This window comes from Telopea speciosissima, chromosome 7, assembly GCF_018873765.1.
Source record: "Telopea speciosissima isolate NSW1024214 ecotype Mountain lineage chromosome 7, Tspe_v1, whole genome shotgun sequence".
Classification (NCBI taxonomy): Eukaryota; Viridiplantae; Streptophyta; class Magnoliopsida; order Proteales; family Proteaceae; genus Telopea; species Telopea speciosissima.
The window spans coordinates 47,108,194-47,128,221 of record NC_057922.1 but is presented as its reverse complement, the minus strand read 5'-3'; the positions used below and the strand labels follow the sequence as shown (position 1 = coordinate 47,128,221).

The 20,028-nt window shown below is 40.2% G+C and overlaps 1 protein-coding gene across 1 annotated transcript; it reads left to right on the top strand.

The window, feature by feature from the left end:
* The first annotated feature begins 330 nt into the window (after positions 1-330).
* LOC122669894 (carbamoyl-phosphate synthase small chain, chloroplastic-like) lies at positions 331-18,554 on the top strand. The gene is made up of 10 exons (XM_043866783.1): positions 331-484; positions 1,133-1,265; positions 16,269-16,357; positions 16,459-16,519; positions 16,604-16,671; positions 16,814-16,942; positions 17,062-17,171; positions 17,279-17,626; positions 17,833-17,998; positions 18,316-18,554. The coding sequence occupies exons 1-10, from the start codon at positions 346-348 to the stop codon at positions 18,354-18,356; spliced, it is 1,284 nt and encodes a 427-aa protein (XP_043722718.1). The 5' UTR covers positions 331-345; the 3' UTR covers positions 18,357-18,554.
* Positions 18,555-20,028: the final 1,474 nt, after the last annotated feature.

Genomic DNA, 20,028 nt, shown 5'->3' with positions numbered 1-20,028 from the left:
CCATTCTAACTAACAGAGAATAGGAACCGAGAGACCCTCTCTCGGTTTGGATTTCTTGTACTATTTAGAAAATATTTCTCATCTGTGTTTGATTGACGCTTTTCGAATCCCGTAAGGTATGAAGCTCTCTCTTTCTGTTTTTCCTCCTCTAGGTCATGTTTTTATGTGCTCTCTTGTTTGGATGTTGAGTTGTGGATTTTTAAATTGAGGAACTGTTCTTCAGGTATAAAGTAAGCAGGCTAAACCAAAGGTAACTTCTGGATCTTTTTGGCGACTTGGAGTTCACTTTGACGAAATCATCACTTCAGAAAACACGAAAGAGCTGGGGAGTTGTGGACAGAAATAATGGCTGCCACAGTCATGGATTTTCCAGTGAAGAATCCCTTCAGTTGTGTGTCTCGAACGTCTCAAAATCTTGGAAAAGTAAAGTTTTTTGCTATCAGATGCTCTGTTTCGGTCTCCCCGGACACCACGATCGTCTCTGGTAAATTTAACTCTTGCTAACTACATCTTTGCTGCCTACTTCTGCAATTTCTTCTTACTCTCATACCTCTTCGTTCTTTTCAAAAGCTTGTAGATTTTCAAGTGTAGAATGCTGACTCATTTTTCAATGATTCACTTCTAGTTTATGGGATTGAAAGAGATGAACTTCGGACCAAAAATTTTGATGTTTGGATTGGGGGACGGGGAATAAAATAGACCAACTTGTCTCCCCTGACCCTTACATTGGTTTTACGTTTATATTGAAAATAAGAGGTTCTTTGGGTATTCTGGATTTTGGGCTATGTAATGCATGGGTAATTTGAAACAAGTTGTAATTGGCTAGTGGGTCGGCCTTGGCTAGTCAGGTCCTACACCCAGACACACGCACAAAAATAAGTGTCGTTTGGTTTTGGTATTTATGTTAGAGAAACAAATGTCATTCTTACTCTTCAAAGAAGAAGTAAAACATCATTTTGACGTTTTTAGGAATATTATTGTCAATTGGCAGATGGAAACATATCTTTCCTGTTCCAAATTCCAACCCGTAAGTGTAATGTGTAATTTAGAATCCTGCCTTAAGCCTTTTTTCTCTTTTAAAATGCAATAAAACCATATTACTCATGTTGACTTATTCTTTTTCAAACTATAGGCTCTGGACAAAGACCATGGAAGATCGCAGATGCTAGACTTGTACTTGAAGATGGTTCTGTATGGAGGGCCAAGTCATTTGGTGCTATGGGAACCCAAATCGGTGAAGTGGTGTTCAACACATCTTTGACAGGGTAAGGAATTTTTTTTTTTAATATTGATGGTTAATTCTTGTCTAAGTTAAAGAATTTTTTGGCTCTCTATTGAGGGGAAGCATATTCTTTTGGGGTGTGAGCTTGACCTAATTGCACCATATTTATCCATCTCTGCATTGTGGTGGTTTCTTGGAGTTGAATCTCTGAACTCTGTGGTGGCTCCTTTAACTCTAGTCTTTTTATCTTTTCTTAGCATTTTGGTTGAACATGCTTATCTCTCCCGGAGTGCTGTGCATTCTGAACTGTGATATCTTGAATTGGATGGCCAACTGATGCCATTACACAATGGATTAATTAGGGGGTATCTTTGTAATTTTCTTTTTATTATTTTATACCTGTTGCTGGAGTCATAGGAGATAGGCTAGTTGGTTTCGAATTCCAATTTCAGTTTTAGAGTTTGAATCAGATACTTTCCTTTTGTGATATATATGTAAGTTAGACCATAGTCATAGTTCAGATTATTCGAGTTGTTGGCTGCTGTGAGAGTATGAACCAGGTTCAACTGGGGACTCTTCTTTCACTTCCGGTCCCCATGTTTTCGAATCGAGGTTTATTGACCCACCTTGTTTCTTCCTGAACATTGGGTACTCCTTTAAGCGACTAACACCACTACCACCACCACCAACAACAACATAGCCTTGTTCCTACTAAATGGGGTTGGCTACATGGATCCTTGCTCTCCAATCAGCTCTATTTGAAGTCATACATGATACGATGCCTAAGCTATGCATGTCTTTCCTCACTTCTTCTAGGATTATTTAGGCCTGCCCTTGACTCTTTTGGTACCTTCCATTTGAATCAAATCACTCCTCCGCACTGGAGCCTCCCAATTTCTTTGTTGAACATGACCATGCCACCTCAAACGACTTTCTCGAAGCCTATCATGTATCCGAGCTATTCCCAACATAGCTCAAGTATGGTCCTTCTTCACTTTATCCCTCCTAGTTTTGCCATGCATCCTTCTCAACATCCTCATCTGAGCTACGCTTAGTTTATCTATATGACGGTTTTTAACTGCGCAACATTCCGCACCATACATCATAGCTGGTCGAATGATAGTCCTATAAAATTCTTTAAGCTTTAATGGGATAGACTGATCACATAACACTTTGGACGCACCTCTCCTCTTCATCCATCCTATTTTAATTCTCTAAGCAACATTATCTTTTATATTGCTTTCTTTATTCATGATTGAGCCTAGATACCTAAAATAATCACTTTGTGGGATCTCCCTCTCATCAATCGATATATATCTATCTAGGACCGTAGGAAGCCCCTAAAATTTTATTGATAATTCAATGGAAAACAAAAAGACAAGGGTTGGGACTTTACCCACCTTACCACTACCCAAAAGAACAGATCACATTAATGCAGAACCCGGGTTCGAATAACCCTTATTGGGTTGCTTGCGGGCCCACCCAAGCAAGGAAACACTCAAATCCAAGGTTGGAGGCAGAATAGTTAATAATTCAATATCTATAAAGGGGGTTGCAATTTTGTAAATAAGTTGGAGTTCACAAGTGAATGGCAGAGTTGTAATTTGTATGAACTCCAAAACACAAGTAAAGGTTTGTAACGTACCTAACATAAAGGGTAAACTAGGTAGAAGAAGTAAAATAAGGATGAATAAGAATAAAGGAGAAAGTGGAGGGTATTATGGGAAAGAGGGGTAAATAATACAATGTAAAATGTCAACTTTGCCCTCTTCTAATATCCTGTTAAATAATAATCAGGAGGGCGGAGAGAACTTTGTATTTGGATTTAGCGTTTTGAATACCGATGCCCTAGCTGCCTTCTCATCAGCTGTGCCTTTGTTCCCCTGCCGGATTCCGACACGATTCCTCTGCACCCTCATGGGCTTTTTATTGCATTCAGTTGTGATTCTCTATTCGTCACTGTTATTGGGCTCCTTCTCTTCCACTATTCCAGAGGGCAAAGTCGGCATTTCCCATTGAGTATTATTTAACAGGATATTAGAAGAGGGAAAAGTTGACATTTTACATTGTATTATTTAACACCGTCCACTCAGGAGTGCGGGTGTATAATTTAGAAACACAGGGGGTCGCTCTGTATTTAGTACAAACCTCAGGGGGTGGCAGTGTAATTTTCCCTAAAATTAAAGCAACAAGAATCGTGGGACAAGGGGAAAACTGGATCGTCTGCAACCTTGGGTTAACAGAACCAGGCGAAAACAGGGCTTCAATCTCTTGTTGAGATCTCTCTCGTCTGAGGGTGTTCCATCCTAAAATTCAGGGGGTAGCAACCATACTCCATGGGCTCTCAAAGTGATGCAGGTGCATTGCCTTGGACCGACCCAAACCCAAACCCATTTGGGTATCCATATGAAGATGAACCGGGTCCAACTGTGTCTTTGGGTTCAGTAGGGTATTTAATTTATTTATTTAATAGGGTTTTATTAGTGATTTTATCATGTAATTTTCTGTTTTAGTTTTAATAGGTTATTTAGTGGTAGAGTCTATCTAGGATTTTTAAGTTGTGAGTCCCTTAGAGTTAAGGTTAATTTCAGTTTCAGAGTTTAATTAAGAGTCTCAATTTTATCTTTAAATACTCTTGTAATCACATTTTATTTTCAGATTTCAATGAAAAAGTTTTGAGTTTATGGTGCCGGATTGGTAACATAGCAATGGTCGTGTGACCTCTTCCTCTATCTCTTTTTTTCTTCTTCTTTCTAGTTTCTCTTTCTTCCTTCTGTTATTGTTCAACCCTGACGGTACCAATAGTGTCCCTTGTTGGCTATCGATCTCTATTCCTTCTCTCCCTTTCTCTCTCAAATTTGGGTCGGAGATTACCATGCCCTGGGCGACCATAACCTTACAGCCTCTTAGCAAAAATCCCCTCCTGCTATGAGACGATTCGTCTGCAACTCAGGTTGGCTCAAGCTACCGCCCAGATCTGGTTTCAGGTCTTTCCTGCTCCTCTTCTGCTAGTTTATTCCAGCCGATTAATTGTGTTGTTGCAGGTGCACTGCCTTGGACCCGACCCAAACCCATTTGGGTGTCCATGTGAAGATGAACTGGATCCAACTGGGTCTTTGGGTTCAGTAGGGTATTTAATTTATTTATTTAATAGGATTTTTGTCAGTGAGTTTATCATGTAATTTTCTGTTTTAGTTTTAATAGGTTGTTTAGTGGTAGAGTGTATCTAGGATTTTTTTTTTTAGTTATTTGTCCCATAGAATTAAGTTTAATTTCAATTTCAGAGTTTAATTTGGAGTTTTTATTTTATCTTTAAATACTCTTGTAATCACGTTTTATTTTCAGATTTGATGAATAGAATTTCGAGTTATGTTTATTGCTACCGGTGAGGTACAATGGCTTAGCAATGGTTGTGTGACCATCTTCTTCTTCTCCCCCCTTCTTATTCAAAATTTTCTCTCTCCACCTGCAATTCTGTTTTTTTTTCAAGAGTCCCTTCTTCTCTACCGGCCCTCCACCAACTTGGTATCAGAACCGAAGGATCCATCATCCTTCCCCAATCGACCTTTCTCTTCCCTTCCCGTTACTGTTCCTCTTGCTTGGTCAGTTAACGGGACTCATCCTACCAAGAGCTGAGATTAAAAAAAAAAGAAGAGAATGTCACTCCTGCAGCAACCCCAAGCACATCCCTGTGATTTCTGTAGGCAACCCCAAACCTATTGACTCAACTAGAACCCCAACCCCACCCCCTTTGACTCCCACAGTAACTCTCCCTTCGATTCCAGCGACTACCCCTCCCTTTGATTGCACTCTCTTAGCAAAATTTCAAGTCCTCAACCCACCGCGCCCCACCGAACCAACCTCATCCCTTTTGTTTCCACAACAAAACCCTTCTTTGCGTCTAGCACAGACAACCCCTCCCTTTTCTGCAACTCCATTCGATACACCTCTTGCTGTAAGTCCTCGTCGGCAACCAAATAAAAAAAACCCTCCTGAATCCTTCCGTTTTCTTTTACCCCTTTCTGTGAACCAGTCGAACCTTCCCAACCATCTCCGTTTCACTCTTAGATCTTCACAGAGAGGAAAAGAAAAAAAAAAACAAAGCGAGAAGAGAAGACAACCAGAAACAGAAAAAAAAATCGAGAAGCAGAGAATCGAAGCAGAAAAAAAAAATTTACATACCTGGTTTGAAGCTCCTAGTCGTGAGTTGTACCCATCCTTGGTCGGCTCCCTCGCATCGCAGCTCTCCTTGTTGACGTCGGACACTACCATCGCAACTCTCACCTTTGCAGAGTTCAAAGACAACTCCAACTCCTTCCAACGTGATAAGTCTTCAGCATTTTTTTCTTATTTTTCCATTATGCTCCTCCCTGTATTTTTTCTTTTAAGGCCTATTTTCTTTATTTACAGAACTACCCCTCCCTATATCGCCCATTCATTCGCGTTGTGTAGTTAAAAAGTTTTTCTTCCCATAGTACCCCTGCCCCCACCTTATTCGTTTTAACATTTTCTTGTTCTTCCAAGTATGCCCTTCCCTCTCACGGTTCCATTATGATCCTTATTGTGTTTTTTTAGTTTCCCATAATACCCATCATTGTCTCTTATCTCCTCATCCCCTTTAAATTTTATTTTGTTCCAAGTAGATCCCTATTTATGATGGCATTCTACCATGAAGTTATTAATCTTTTGGAACGTTTCACAAAGGAATATCGGGAAGGATTGTCCAATATCAAATCGGATTTTTGGGATCTTGAATCGGATTAGCGATCGGGTTTTCGAGAGCTCATAGATAGTATCAACCGCTTCTGTGATAAAGTGTGCAGCATGCTAGAAGCCTTAGAAGACGAATCAGTGGTGATAGAAAAAGTGGACAACGAGAGTGACTATCAAGTGGAAGTGAGTGATTCAATCAAGATTGCAGTTGAAGAATTGATCAACAGTCCGATTTTAGTTGTGAAATCCCACGATCAGATTCCCATCGAAGACATGTCGTCTGCTACTGCCCATCAAAAGATCGTGACAATTGATTATGAGATGCATTAGATCATCACCCCATCAAAGCCAATATTGGTGGATGCCGATCGAGTGGTGCTGATCCTCTCATTTTATAATACTCGTGGTTGAGTTTTTCTCAACACCGGGAGAGTGATGCAGGTGCACTGCCTTGGACCGACCCAAACCCATTTGGGTATCCATGTGAAGATGAACCAGGTCCAACTGGGTCTTTGGGTTCAGTAGGGTATTTAATTTATTTATTTAATAGGGTTTTTATTAGTGAGTTTATCGTGTAATTTTCTATTTTAGTTTTAATAGGTTATTTAGTGGTAGAGTCTGTCTAGGATTTTTTTAAAGTTATGAGTCCATTAGAGTTAAGTTTAATTTCAGTTTCAGAGTTTAATTAGGAGTCTTTTTGTTTTTTGGTCTTTAAATACTCTTGAAATCACGTTTTATTTTCAGATTTGATGAATAGAATTTTGAGTTTTGTTTATTGCTACCGGTGAGGTACAATGGCTTAGCAATGGTTGTGTGACCATCTTCTTCTTATTCGAATTCTTCTCTCTCCACCTGCAACTTTTTTTTTTCCCCCAGATTCCTTTCTTCTCTACCAGCCCTGCACCACACTCTCTCACACAAAGCTATAAATAAAACCACCCAACAAACTTACTACTAAATAAATTACAATAAAAAAATTGGTAAGCCAGCTTTATCTTCCCTCAAAATCCGGCATAACTCATGAGGGAGATCCTGCTATGCCTGGAAGAAAGAATTAACTGAGGATTCACAAGCAAGGTTAGCCAAAAAATCTGCTGCACGATTACTTTCACGGCATGAGAATAAAGATAGACTCCCAAGGAGTCAGACAAGGCTAGTACTTTTTGAAACTAGTACGAACAACTCCAAAGAAGAAATTTTCTTTGAGAAACAAACTGCACTATAGTTGGCAAGTCCGAGTTGATATGAAAACCTGAGAATCCCAACTTAGCAACAATCTCAGCCCGTCAAGGGGAGCCCTCATCTCTGCCACCGAATTAGTGCAGACACCATAAAAGTTAGAAAAAGCCGCAATCAATCTACCATTCTGGTCACGATTAATTCCCGCCACCTCCAATAATGCCTCTCCTTTACTATAATTTAATCCTAGATAGACAAAGGTCTACTAGGAGCCAAGTAGATCAGGATCTCACAACTTGCTGGCCGATTGGGGCAGAATTGGGAAAGTAGGGCAGAATTAGGGTTAGGTTTAGGATAAAAAAGGTTGAATCTTATTTGAATAAACTAGGCAGGTTTTTAGGAACCTAATGATGTAGGATTGGTAAGATTCAAGTGAAGAATTGAAATTTAGAAAAATTAGGGATAGGGTTTTGGGTTTTGGGAAAGAGGGGAGTGGTGAGTTTTAGGGTTTAGAGTTGGAATTTGGGAGAGGACTTAAGGTCGAGTGTTAGGGGTAATATCAGTGAGGTTCGGCTGTAATTTGGACAGGTTTCCATGGCTGGATTGTTTTGGGTAGCTTATAGGGTTTCTAGGTTTAATGGAGATGAGAGGGGATTAAGGTTTGGTTGATGTTTTGGGGCAGCAACCTGGATCGAGTGCAGGGTGAGGTGAGAGGGGGTTGTGATCCAAATTTGATAGGATTCTGATGGTGGAAGAAAGCTGGTCAGGGATTCTAGGGTTTAATGGAGCTAGGGTTTAATGGGGATCGATTGAGAATAAGTAGGCTTCGGCTGGAGGATTAGAAGAAGAAGGTTGAGTGCTGAATTAATAAAATACTTGTAATTGAAAATATCCAATGGCAGCAGTTTGGAGAAGAACTAGAGCAGAATGTCCCGATCTACAAGATGCAAGGAGTCGATCGGAGTCCACCAACCCCTTCACCTTGATTTTTTTTTTTGGGTGAATAAAAAAATTCATTACCAAAGAGAGAATGATACAGCAGCTCCCTTTGGAAGCGAGAAGAAAGAAAAGAAAAACCAACACCTCAAACAGGGAAGGGCTGTAGAGCAATGGAGGACAGACCCCAGGAGACAACAATAAGCCTGTTCCTTGGGGTGTCATTACAAAAGGAGGGAGGGGCCGAAGATAAGTGAGCTTTGATTTCAAAAGAAATGGAATCCCAAATCTGCTGATGAGTTCGAGATTTGGACGTCCATTTCCTAAGGTCACGCTCCATCCAGATGTGATTGATGGCAGCACAAAAAGCTAATTTACCAACCGTGTCGCAACTCGAAGAACCGGCAAAACTCATATCAATCCAAAGCCACTCTCTGCTGAAGGGTAAAATTCTTCGACTTGTAGGCCAGCATTTTGCTAAGGTCCCCTCCCAAATAGCCAAGGAGATGGGGCAAGCAAAGAAAAAGTGCTTAGTGTCTTCTACATTGTTCCAACAAAGGCAGCAAGAAGGAGAAGCAGCAATCTGGCAATGGCGGAGGAAGGACTGAGTTGGAAGACAATTAGAGAGCGCTCGCTAAGCTGTGAAGCAGTGACGGGGGATGTGATGCTTGAACCAAAGGAGCTTTCTTGAAGGAGCAGGAGAACTTTTGATGCGAATATGATCCTAGGCAGCTTTTGCGGAGAAGGAACCCGACTTGGAAGGCGACCACATGACACAATCACCTCTCCTAAGATTGATGGTTGGGAGAGCAGACCAAATGTTGGAGAGAGCCTGATAAGAAGGCGGCGGCGGATCCCAACCAGAGGGGTCAAGGATATCAGCAACCTGAGAATTTCTGGGGATGCCTGAACTGTAGATAATTCTAGGGCTAACAAGATGGAGAAGGATGCCCATAGGGTGCCAGTAGTCTAGCCAGAGGGAAGTAGTGGAACCATCACCAATGCGAGTGCATATAGCTCCTTGGATAAGGGGACGAGTAGCTAATATCTTCCGCCGGACCCAAGAAGCATCAGTAGACGGGGTAACAGTCCAAATAGAGTCTTACTGAAGGTGTCTTGAGTAGATCCATTCAACCCAAATACTTCTCTTTTTAGAAACAATCTTCCAGATCAACTTGATGATGCCAGCCAAGTTTACCTCCTTGATTCTTCGAATACCCAAGCCACCCTCTTTTTTTGGAAGGCAGGTCGAAGCCTAGCTGATCGGATGGAGGAATCTAGAGGAGTCTGTGCTTTTCCCAGAGGAAGGAGGCCATAAGGGATTCCAAGGCCTTGATAGTAGAATGTGGTAATCCATAATACCTGACTAGTAGATGTAGGAGGATTCCAACACTGATTTGATAAGAACTAGCCGACCTGCATAAGATAGAAGCTTTCCTTTCCAAAGTTGAAGTCTTTTCCTAATAAGATCCAACATAGGAGTGCAATGGTGCGTAGAGAGCCTAGTAGGGATCAGCGGGAGCCCCAAGTATTTGATAGGGAACTGGCCAATGGGAAAACCCACTTTCTCAATAAGGGTTGCTCTGTGTAAGTCAGGAATAGAAGAATTGATGCACAGACCCGAGATCAATTTGAAGTGCTGCAGACAAGACATAATGGTTTCAAAGGAACTGATGGAGGCCTTGGAGAAGATCATGAGGTCGTTTGCAAAAGCCAAGTGGGAGAGCTTGAGAGCTTTGCACTTGGGAATGGGAGATATAAGATTTTGGTTCGTGCATATTTGAATGTCTCTTGATAGAACTTCTAGAGCCAAAGAGAAGATGTAAGGGGAGAGGGGGCACCCTTGTCTGATTCCTTTTGAAATTGAGAAGAAACCTGCTAGGCTGCCATTAACTAGAACCGAGAGCCTTGTAGTGGAGATACAAACATGGATCCAGTGAATAAAAGCAAAAAGGAAGCCCATCTTATTCATCACATTGATAATGAAGTCCCATCTTAGAGAGTCAAAAGCCTTGTGAATATCTATCTTCATAAGAGCTGCAGGTCAGTGGCTAGATCTTTCAAAACCTCTAACAATCTCATTACAAAGGAGGATATTGTCCGAAATACATCTGCCTGGGATGAAAGCTGACTGGTTCTCGCTGGCAAGCAAATCCACAACACCTTTGAGTCTAATGGCAAGGATTTTGGCAATAAACTTGTATATCAGATTGCAAAGGGCAATGGGCCTGAAATCCGACATCACTGAGGCCCCTTCCTTTTTGGGAACAAGGCAAAGAAAAGTGTGATTTACTCCTTTGATCTGACATGGATTGTAGAAGAAGCTCTGAACAGCTTTGATAAGGTCAGTCTTTATAATATCCCAAGCCGCTAAGAAAAACCCCATGCTGAAACCATCTGGGCCAGGAGCCCCATTCACTTTGAGAGAACGAATAGCAGCCTTTATTTCAGATTCATCAGGAATAGCCCGAAGAGAAGGGAGCAGCTCATCAGGTATGAATTTGTTAACCAGGCTGTTAGGGAAAGGGCCAGGATCATCCAAAGGACCATTGAAAATATCCCTGAAGTGATTCACAACCATATCTTTAATATCTTTGACTCTTGTTATAGCCGAACCATCAGGAGCCCTTAGCATGAGGATAGAATTTGCATTTGTCCTGGCTTTCAAGGACCGATGAAAATACGCTGAATTTGAGTCACCTAAATCCAGCCATTTGATCTTGGATTTTTGCTCAAGGAAGCATTCTTCTTGAGAGAGGAGGGAGGAGAGCTCTAGGGAAACCTCCTTTTCTTCTTTAGCCAAGGAAACATTGAGGATATCATATTGTAACTGCACCTGAATAGTAGAGAGCTTATCTTTGCAAATCAAGACCTGCTGGGAGATATTACCATAAGAGTTCAAGTTCCATCTTTTGAGGGCATCCTTGACATTGCGAAGCTTCCTGGCAAAAGCAACAAGAGGGGTGGAGAAGGCATTTACAGGTTTGTTCCAAGCTTCCTGAACTGTGGGCAAAAAGGTGGAGTGAGATGTCCACATGTCAAAAAACTTGAACGGCTTTGGACCAAAGGAAATGCAAGGTTGGATGGTAAGAGTGATAGGGGAGTGATCCGAGATCCCTGGAGTATCAAAAGTGGCAAGAGATGAGGGTAGGAAAGACAGCCATTCTTCATTCACCAGAATTCTGTCCAACTTACAAGTTATACGAGCAGAGCCAGATCTTTTGTTATTCCAAGTGTAAGGAGGACCAGTCCATCTTAAATCATTTATCCCAATGTCTTCAATGCAGCCACTGAAAGAATTAATAGCATCCATGTCTAGATGAACTCCACCCTGCTTCTCATGACTGAATCTAAAAACATTAAAATCTCCCCCAAGCCCCCAAGCCCCCAAGAGGCAGTTCCATTCTGAGTTGCAATGGTACGTAAATCAGTCCAAAGAGAGAGTCTTCGAGTGGGACAGTTTGATGCATAGATAACAGTGAAAAGAAAAAAGATTGGCTAAGGATATCATGAAATTTAAGGTGCAGGAATTGAGATTACTCACAAGGTAGCCTTGATATTACTAACAAGATTCACTCTCAAAGGAGCATGGCAGCAGCAGCAAACAAGCAGCAAGCAGAAACGATTTTTGAAGTCTGAATATTGTGGGGGAGCCTTCCCACGATTTTATTAATATAATAGGCCAATGGCCGAAGTCCTAGATCTATTACAATTCTCCCCTCTTCAGAAATCGTGGAGGGGTATGATTAAACAACTTAAAACAGTTTTAAAACATTTAAAACAGCTGCAATTAAAGAGATTCCTAAGTAACCAATAGGAAATAAGAACCTATCAGCCAATAGGATCATTTCACTTAAATTGAACCAAGTATGAACTGGTTAAATTTAAGTTTACAATACTGAAAAAAACTAAGTATAGATGCAGAAAATAAACTAAAGCTAAAATAACTAAGGCTCCTAGCTATGGCCCTATGATTAGGGTGGTTTCTTCAGCTCGTGGATGCTTGGATCTGCATCAGCTCTCCCCGACTTAAAAACATTCATCTCCGATGAATGGGTGAAGTCCATGAAACGTTCTTGCAACTCGGGGCTAAGCTTCTTGACATCATCAGTATGACTCCAAGTACTGTTTTGGCTTGAAGAAACTCGACCTCGAATTTTGTGGTGATGAGGGGAAGCAGCATGTGAGCAGCAACTTTAACAACTTCCCGAACAAAATTCTGGTGAGGCTGGAGCATTAGGAATAAAGTCTTCAATTCCTGGAGCCTTCTCTTCAAAGAACCAAGGTGGCATAACAAACTCTATGTGTTCGACCTTCATAGAGTCTTCAATGTTAGTAGCCTTCACTTCGAGCTCCACCTCTTCAAAAACAACATCTTGAATGTTATTGTCTTCCTGTGGAATGCTCTCAACCACCTCTTCATCTTCTGCCACTTCATCCATCAATACTTGAGTAATAACATGAACACATCGAGTATCGCCACCCAAGTCTTCATAGTAACCAGCTAAGGCATCATCATCGGATGGGGGATAAGCAGAGAAACCGGGTTCATCGTTATCATTAGGGGTTTTATCTGCTTTTGCAACCACATTGACAGGTTTATGCTTTTGTGGGCACTCCCTGGCATGGTGTCCAATCTCATCACAGTGGAAGCACTTGTGGGGATCACTATTGTCCATGGGGCCTTTACCCTTATGAACAGCACGTGGAGAGCGGTAGGGCTGGAAGAACTACCAACAGAATAGTCTGATCGAGTAGAACCAGCAGCCGAATTTTCAGCTCGAGTGTAACCATTGGTAGTAGACTTCAATGCTGGAAAATCTTTGTTGGTGTCGATAGTTAAGGAATCAAACTTTCTATGGGCAGCCAATAATTCTTCAGCCTTCAATGCCTTTTCAAAACAGTCCCAGACATCTCTGACATCAACTACTCTTATGGATCTGGTGATATCAGCCCTCAATCCCAGTTGAAACCGAGATAACATCTGAGTTGTACTCTCTCTAGTGCTAGTGCGAGAAGAAAGAGCATCAAACTTCTACATGTACTCAGAGACAGTCATGGTTCCTTGGCGTAGTGAGTTGAATTGATCTTGTAATTGTGCTCTGTAGTGCCTGTGTAAATATTTCTCCCTCAAATCATATCTCATGTCTTCCCAGGTAGTAGGTGCATGACCATCAAGTTCCATGTCTATCTCCGCATTTTGCTATCATTCTCTGGCAGGGCCAACCAGCTTGGTATGTGCCAATCTCATATTTCTTCTTCAGGCAAGTCATACCAATCAAAGTAATCATCAAGGGCAGCAAGCCGGTCATAGAACACTTGTGGTTCATGAGTCCCATCAAATTCCTTCAACTCACGTTTAACCTTTTGGGTGTCATATCTTTGGTTGGAGGCTTCATTAGTGGTGAAGTAGGATCTCAAGTACTCCTCAAAATTAGGCCTTTGAGGGTCTTCTATAATTCTGTCCCTGTCTTCTCTGTATCCGTCTCTGTCATGTTTGCGCCTATCTCTGTGATCTCTATGCTCCCTGTGATTCCTAGAATGATCTCTGTAATCCCTGGATCTATTTCTGTGATTTCTATTCCTTCCCAAGGTTCCATGTACTTCTGAATGGACTTGATATCTATCCTCTTCTAGGGGGATGTTGCTGTCCCTAAGAGGTGCAACCTGTCTTTGTTCTTCCAAACGTGTTAACTTGTCATTAAAAAGTCTCTGTTCAGCCTGCATAGCTTGCTGATCAGCTGAGAGTTTCTGGAGCATTGTCATGATTGTAGTTATGGGATTAGGTTGGGGTGGCAGATTTGTATCACTGGATTGCCATGTTCATCCTTGTGTCCGATACCATTTAATGTAGTCCTAGATAGACAAAGGTCTACTAGGAGCCAAGTAGATCAGGATCTCACAACTTGCTGGCCGATTGGGACAAAATTGGGAAATTAGGGCAGAACTAGGGTTAGGTTTAGGGTAAAATACAAGACGAGAATCAAGAGAGAGAGCATTGAGATTGTCAAACAATTGAAATAATGGGCCTAAAATATTGGTAGAAAGTAGGAAAACAGGATCTACTTCATTAGTTTAGTTAGAGTACTGTTTTGATTAAATTTCTTCCATTATTTTAGTTTCTTAGTGAGTTAATGTTACCTTATTAGTTAAGGATCGGGTTAGGCCTTTCCTTTTTAGTGTTTGAGTATGTTTTTTGAGTCTTCTATGTAAGTTTGTTAGGGGCTACAGCCTTGTACACGAATTCGATTAATGAGATTTAGAAAAAAATATAGCTTTGTGCTTTGCTCTGTGATTAGTATGGTGAGAATTGAGATGCCATTGGTGAGAGACCAAAATATGGTGAGAGGCCGTAGGTGATGCAGATACATCATCAAAAGAGGTTTATTTTGATGGGAATAAGTCTAGGGTTAGGTTATATACATGTTGGGCCTCTGGTCCCATGGATTTTCAATGTAATAGGTTACTCTGATGGACCTAAAGTAGGGGTAAATAGGTTGCATACGGGATTAGTTTCTATACTTAGTTTATTTTCATGTTGTAGTGTTTTAAATTGAACCGATCCAAAACTAGTTTGAACCGGTGGTTCAATTTAAGTGACTTGAGTCACATTTCTTTTATTTGCCTTTATTATAAGTTGGGTCCACACCTCTCCATGAATTTGAGAGAGGTAGTGAAGTGTAATTAGGGTTGGCTAGGAGCTTTTACACTCTTAGGCTGATTAGGAATATGGCCTATGGCGACTATAAATAAAACAATTTGGTGGGGGGGGGGGGAGGAGGGGGTTTATTCTGACCTCTGAATTTTATAAAAAACCTCTCTTTTGAGCTGCTGCTCTGCAACTTGTTCTTCATTGCTGAAGATTGTTTTGTGTGTGATCAAGATTGGTGGGATTGGTGTTTGATCCAATCGACACCTTGCGGTGTGAAGGCCAGGTGGTTCTTTTGAAGCTCACATTCAAGTTACTTGAAGATTTCTTTGAAGTTCTAGTTATAGATCCAATTTTTATTGAAGTTTCATCCTCAAACAAGCTGTTGCCAAGAGTATTTAGCTACTACAGTAAGTTTGAGACATCCCCATCCCCATCCTTCTTCTAATCCTCTACAATCACAACCCTAGTTTTCCCCTTTGTTATTTTCAGTTTTTCCATACCCTAGATTCCCCACAGACCTAACCAGCTATCAGAACTTCATCAAACTTCAACCACAACACCCCCTGCCCATAAGGAGAACTCAATCTCCCTTGCTGCCCATTCCACCCATTGAAACCCTAGTTCCCCCCCCATCTCAAATCAATACCTAAAACCCTAATTTTTGCTCAGCCCAAACCAACCGTGAGAACAGTCTAAAAATCTGACCGATTATCCCTCATACCCTTCTAAGAAATCCATTCAAGTTTGGTTAACTTTTGTCCAGCCAAACCCTAGAAATCCATCTTTTCCTCTTTTTAAAAATCCAAAACCCTAACCCTAACTTGCTGCTGCCCATTCAAGTTTACACACTTCCATCCATCAAAACATCTCATGACCTTCACTGATAGATTCCCCTACTTGACTTGACATAACCCATACATCAAACCCTAACCTTAATTTCACCAAAAACCCTATTTTGACCTACCCGATTAACCTGTTCATTACCGATCCTGGTTTATTGGCTCCTAGTTGGTCTCCTCCAATCTAGGAGTACGTTAGTAGGTGATAGGCCCGAGTCAGAGAGACTACTGTATCTTCTTCTTCTCTTTTTTGATTTCTTTAATTTATTTTGTTGCTCTGAAATTTCCTGCAAATCTAAGCACTGATCGGAGTATTTACTGTTGCTGAACCTGAAGTTTGTGATCCTCTTGTAGACTGGTTACCAGTTGTGACTGGTTACCAGTTGTGACTGGTCTACGTTATACCAGTACCAGCAGAAAAAGATATGAAAACAATAAACACTTCTATTACCTCTACTACTTCCATGATCACCATCACCACTAATAGAGTAAAACTGTTGGTACTCGCACTGTTGCTTTTAAACCTCCACTTTTCGAAAGTTGATTTGGGGCAGGTGAAAATAATGGTGAAATTGCAAGAGGTATGATGTATGTGCAGATTCAGAGTAAATATGGACACACTGTCTGTATAATTCGAGGGCTTTGATGTTTGTCATACCATGTACCATAACTCTGATTGATTGGTTGCTTTGCCGTGAGGTCTGATCATGTGAGTCTTATTTTGCAGGTACCAGGAAATTCTTACTGACCCTAGTTATGCTGGCCAGTTTGTTTTGATGACAAACCCACATATTGGCAATACTGGTGTTAATTTGGGTTGGTGAAGTTCTCAGTTTTCACTTTCAGAATCTTACATTTTATCTTCTAGGTTTTTGTTTTTATAAATTCTAAGATCAACAATGCCTTTTTCTGAATAGATGATGAAGAATCAAGGCAATGCTTTCTTGCTGGTCTTGTGGTCAGAAGCTTAAGTATCAGGTACACCAGCCCCTCAAATTTTTTGTTTCCAAATGGAAATTTTCTTGTCTTTGAACTCATGCCTTTCAAACAATTGTTCTCCAGTACCTCAAATTGGAGGTGCAGACAAACTCTTGGTGATTATTTAGAAGAAAGGAACATCATGGGTATATGTAAGTCTGTCACTATAATTTGTGGCTGCTATGCTTCAAAGGATCTAGTATTGTTCTGATTATCATTGTAAAATGTAACTTCTGTTTTTCTTCAATTGTGACATGTTGATTTATTTCCTCCATACTGTTTTTTATGTAACAGATGATGTGGACACGCGTGCAATCACACGTCGATTGAGAGAAGATGGAAGCCTCGTAGGTGTACTGAGCACTGAAGATTCCAAAACTGATGAGGAACTATTGCAAATGTCCCGCACGTGGGATATTGTTGGTATGATAAATTCATATGCTTTGTTAAGTTAACACAAAACTGGTTACAATGTTATAAACTCTGGTTGAGGTGTTTTGGAACATTGCCTGAAATCAGACCCTTTTTCTTGATTTGATTAGGTGTTGATTTGATTAGTGGTGTCTCCTGTAATGCCCCATATGAATGGCTCGAGAAAACAGATCCAGAATGGGAATTCATCACCAATGGAAGAGCTGGGGAGAATCTTCATGTTAGTAGAATTTAATTTTTTGTGGAAATTATTCAACATGAAATACATGCGTATGAATTCAACCTTATGGCACTCATTTTTTCCTTTTTCTTGAATCTTGGGGGAAGGTTGTCGCATATGATTTTGGAATCAAGCATAATATACTGAGGCGTTTGGCATCTCTGGGATGCAAAATCACAGTTGTTCCTTCAACTTGGCCAGCTTCAGAAACTCTTAAATTGAAGCCAGATGGAGTCCTCTTTAGCAATGGACCAGGAGATCCATCTGCAGTTCCTTACGCTGTTGAAACGGTGAAGGAAATTGTGGGAAAGGTTCCTGTATATGGAATTTGCATGGGCCATCAGTTACTTGGTCTGGCATTGGGTGGTAAGACTTTTAAAATGAAGTTTGGTCACCATGGGGGAAACCACCCAGTACACAACCTACGGAATGGTCGTGTTGAAATAAGTGCTCAGGTGTGTTAATCTTACTTTATTATCCAAGTAAACCACTTCTAACTTGAAATTACTTCATAAATGGCTTGCCTTTGTGGTCATCGTTTTAACATTTTTGTCATCCATTCAAATAAGCAACAGGTTTGTTGGGACATTCATTCTTTCTTACTTGCATGCATTCACATGTCCTAATGCCACTTATTTGTATCTAAATCTTCGTCTGTCAGAATCATAATTATGCAGTTGATCCTGCATCTCTTCCTGAGGGTGTGGAAGTGACTCATGTCAATCTGAATGATGGAAGTTGTGCTGGTCTTGCTTTCCCTGCATTGAGACTCATGACCCTTCAGTACCACCCAGAAGCATCTCCAGGTCCTCATGATTCGGATCCTGTACAGTAATCAACTAACCATGGTAGCCATGCAGAATTGTGCATCCTCAGTATAAATTTGCATATGTAAATATATTGTGGTGAAAAGCATTTCATATGATATAAGTTTGTGGTTTGATTCCCATGGTAGCATTGTCATGCATGAATTACATACAATGCATATATATATATATATATGTATGCATCATCTTGGTTGACATTTTGCATACATCCTGATCTTTTTGGGAACACAGAGACATTCATGCAGTATTATGAAGTCCATCAATACATGAAAACTATATGGTCTCATTTCTGAGATGTGGATATGCTCTTCCTGCAGCTTTCTCTGAATTCGTAGAACTGATGAGAAAAGAAAAATAACATGTCAGGACATCTGCACGAGTCTCATGCACTGCAGGTAAACGTAACATTGAGCGTTTTTGTTCCATGGCTAGGATGTCTCACAGTGCTTTCTCTCTTCTTTCCTTTTGGGCTTATGGCATCAACTTATGTTTATTAGAGAACTTTTGACCGTTTCTCGGGATTGAAAGTAATAAAAGCAATTCAAATATTCACTTATTACAATTCTCCATGAATTGAAAATTTGATTGTTTATCCTTTTCTATGCTAACAGCATCAATCAGACAGATACGGGCACCAAATTGTGGACTTAAATCCTTAGATTTTTCACTGATTTCCCAGTCCAAGTTAGAGGGCCTCATTTTTTTTTATCCGATAAAAGATATATTTAATAAAGAAGCAGAGAATATCATGTCCATGATATTATCGGTCAGTGATACAAACTTTATATTTACTGAATCTGGCCATACGAGCTATGTTATGTGCTATTCCTACCAAATGCTTTTCTTGCTTTAAATTGTTTAACAGTACTATAAATATCAAATAAAAGCAGGAACTGCAATCTTCCTTCCTCATGATCCAATTAACCATCTCTTGCAAATTTGTCCAAACTTCTATGGTAGGGCATCCCATCTTTACTCAGTACTGCTGTCAATTAGTCCTCGTGCCTCTGCTTCTTGATTGCTTGTTGCATAATCATTCATAATTCATACGTAATGAAAAGAATTGATTATTTGAAGATTGTTATTGCTTCCCACCCTGCTTCTTTGCCTTGAGGATCAAAGCTTCTATCAGTAATAATGATTGGATGATCAGCAGTAGGAGGCGGCGGCAAATATTATGAAGGTTCAGGTATGAGAGTATCATGTCTATCATTGGGTGATGATGGATGGAACGTAATGCCCAAATCCTGTTCTCATTTTGATATGTTATGCAAAATTTGATGTGGGTTGGGTTTCGCAGTATATTTTCTGTACGGGGTTACCCAGTGAACCTACTATATCCTAAATCCGACAATAAAGGAATTTCCTTAGTATTGATTTTGTTGGTAGTCCTCCAATGAGAATTTTACAAAGAAATAATTTGAACTTTGGATGAGTTTTGAGTTTACAAATCGACCCCCACACATTAATTGCATGAGGATCCCTAATTTTGCAAAAAAGTGCTGTTATTTTGGTGGTTAGGATCCCTAATTTTGCAAACATTCATTAATTGGACTTAAAGTTGGGGCTCGTTGTTAAGGGTAATTGGTGGGGGAATAAGTCAGATTGCACGTCTTTTAACAAGATTCCAAACAAAAAAAATTCCAAAATGTAATTTAGGTAAACCATATGTATGGTTAAAGGCAACATTTTCTGATGAAAGGTTAGAAATTAACCGAACTTCACAAATCAATAGACTAACATAAACCTAAAATACTGTGATGTTCTGATAGTTAGATTGTAAACCGTAGATGTTTCTAGAAGTAGCAAGTAAGGTTACTAAAATCTAGGAAACTCAAATAACTATATCTCAACAACTCAAATTGATACCAATAGTATAACAAATTCCCAAAAGATAATGATAATCAAAATATTAGTAACAATGATCAGATTGCAGCAGAATCGAATTAATTAAAAAAAGAACACTTGTATTGAAATCATTGGAGGTGATAGTGAGTTTCATTATCAATGAATACTTAAAACATTGATAT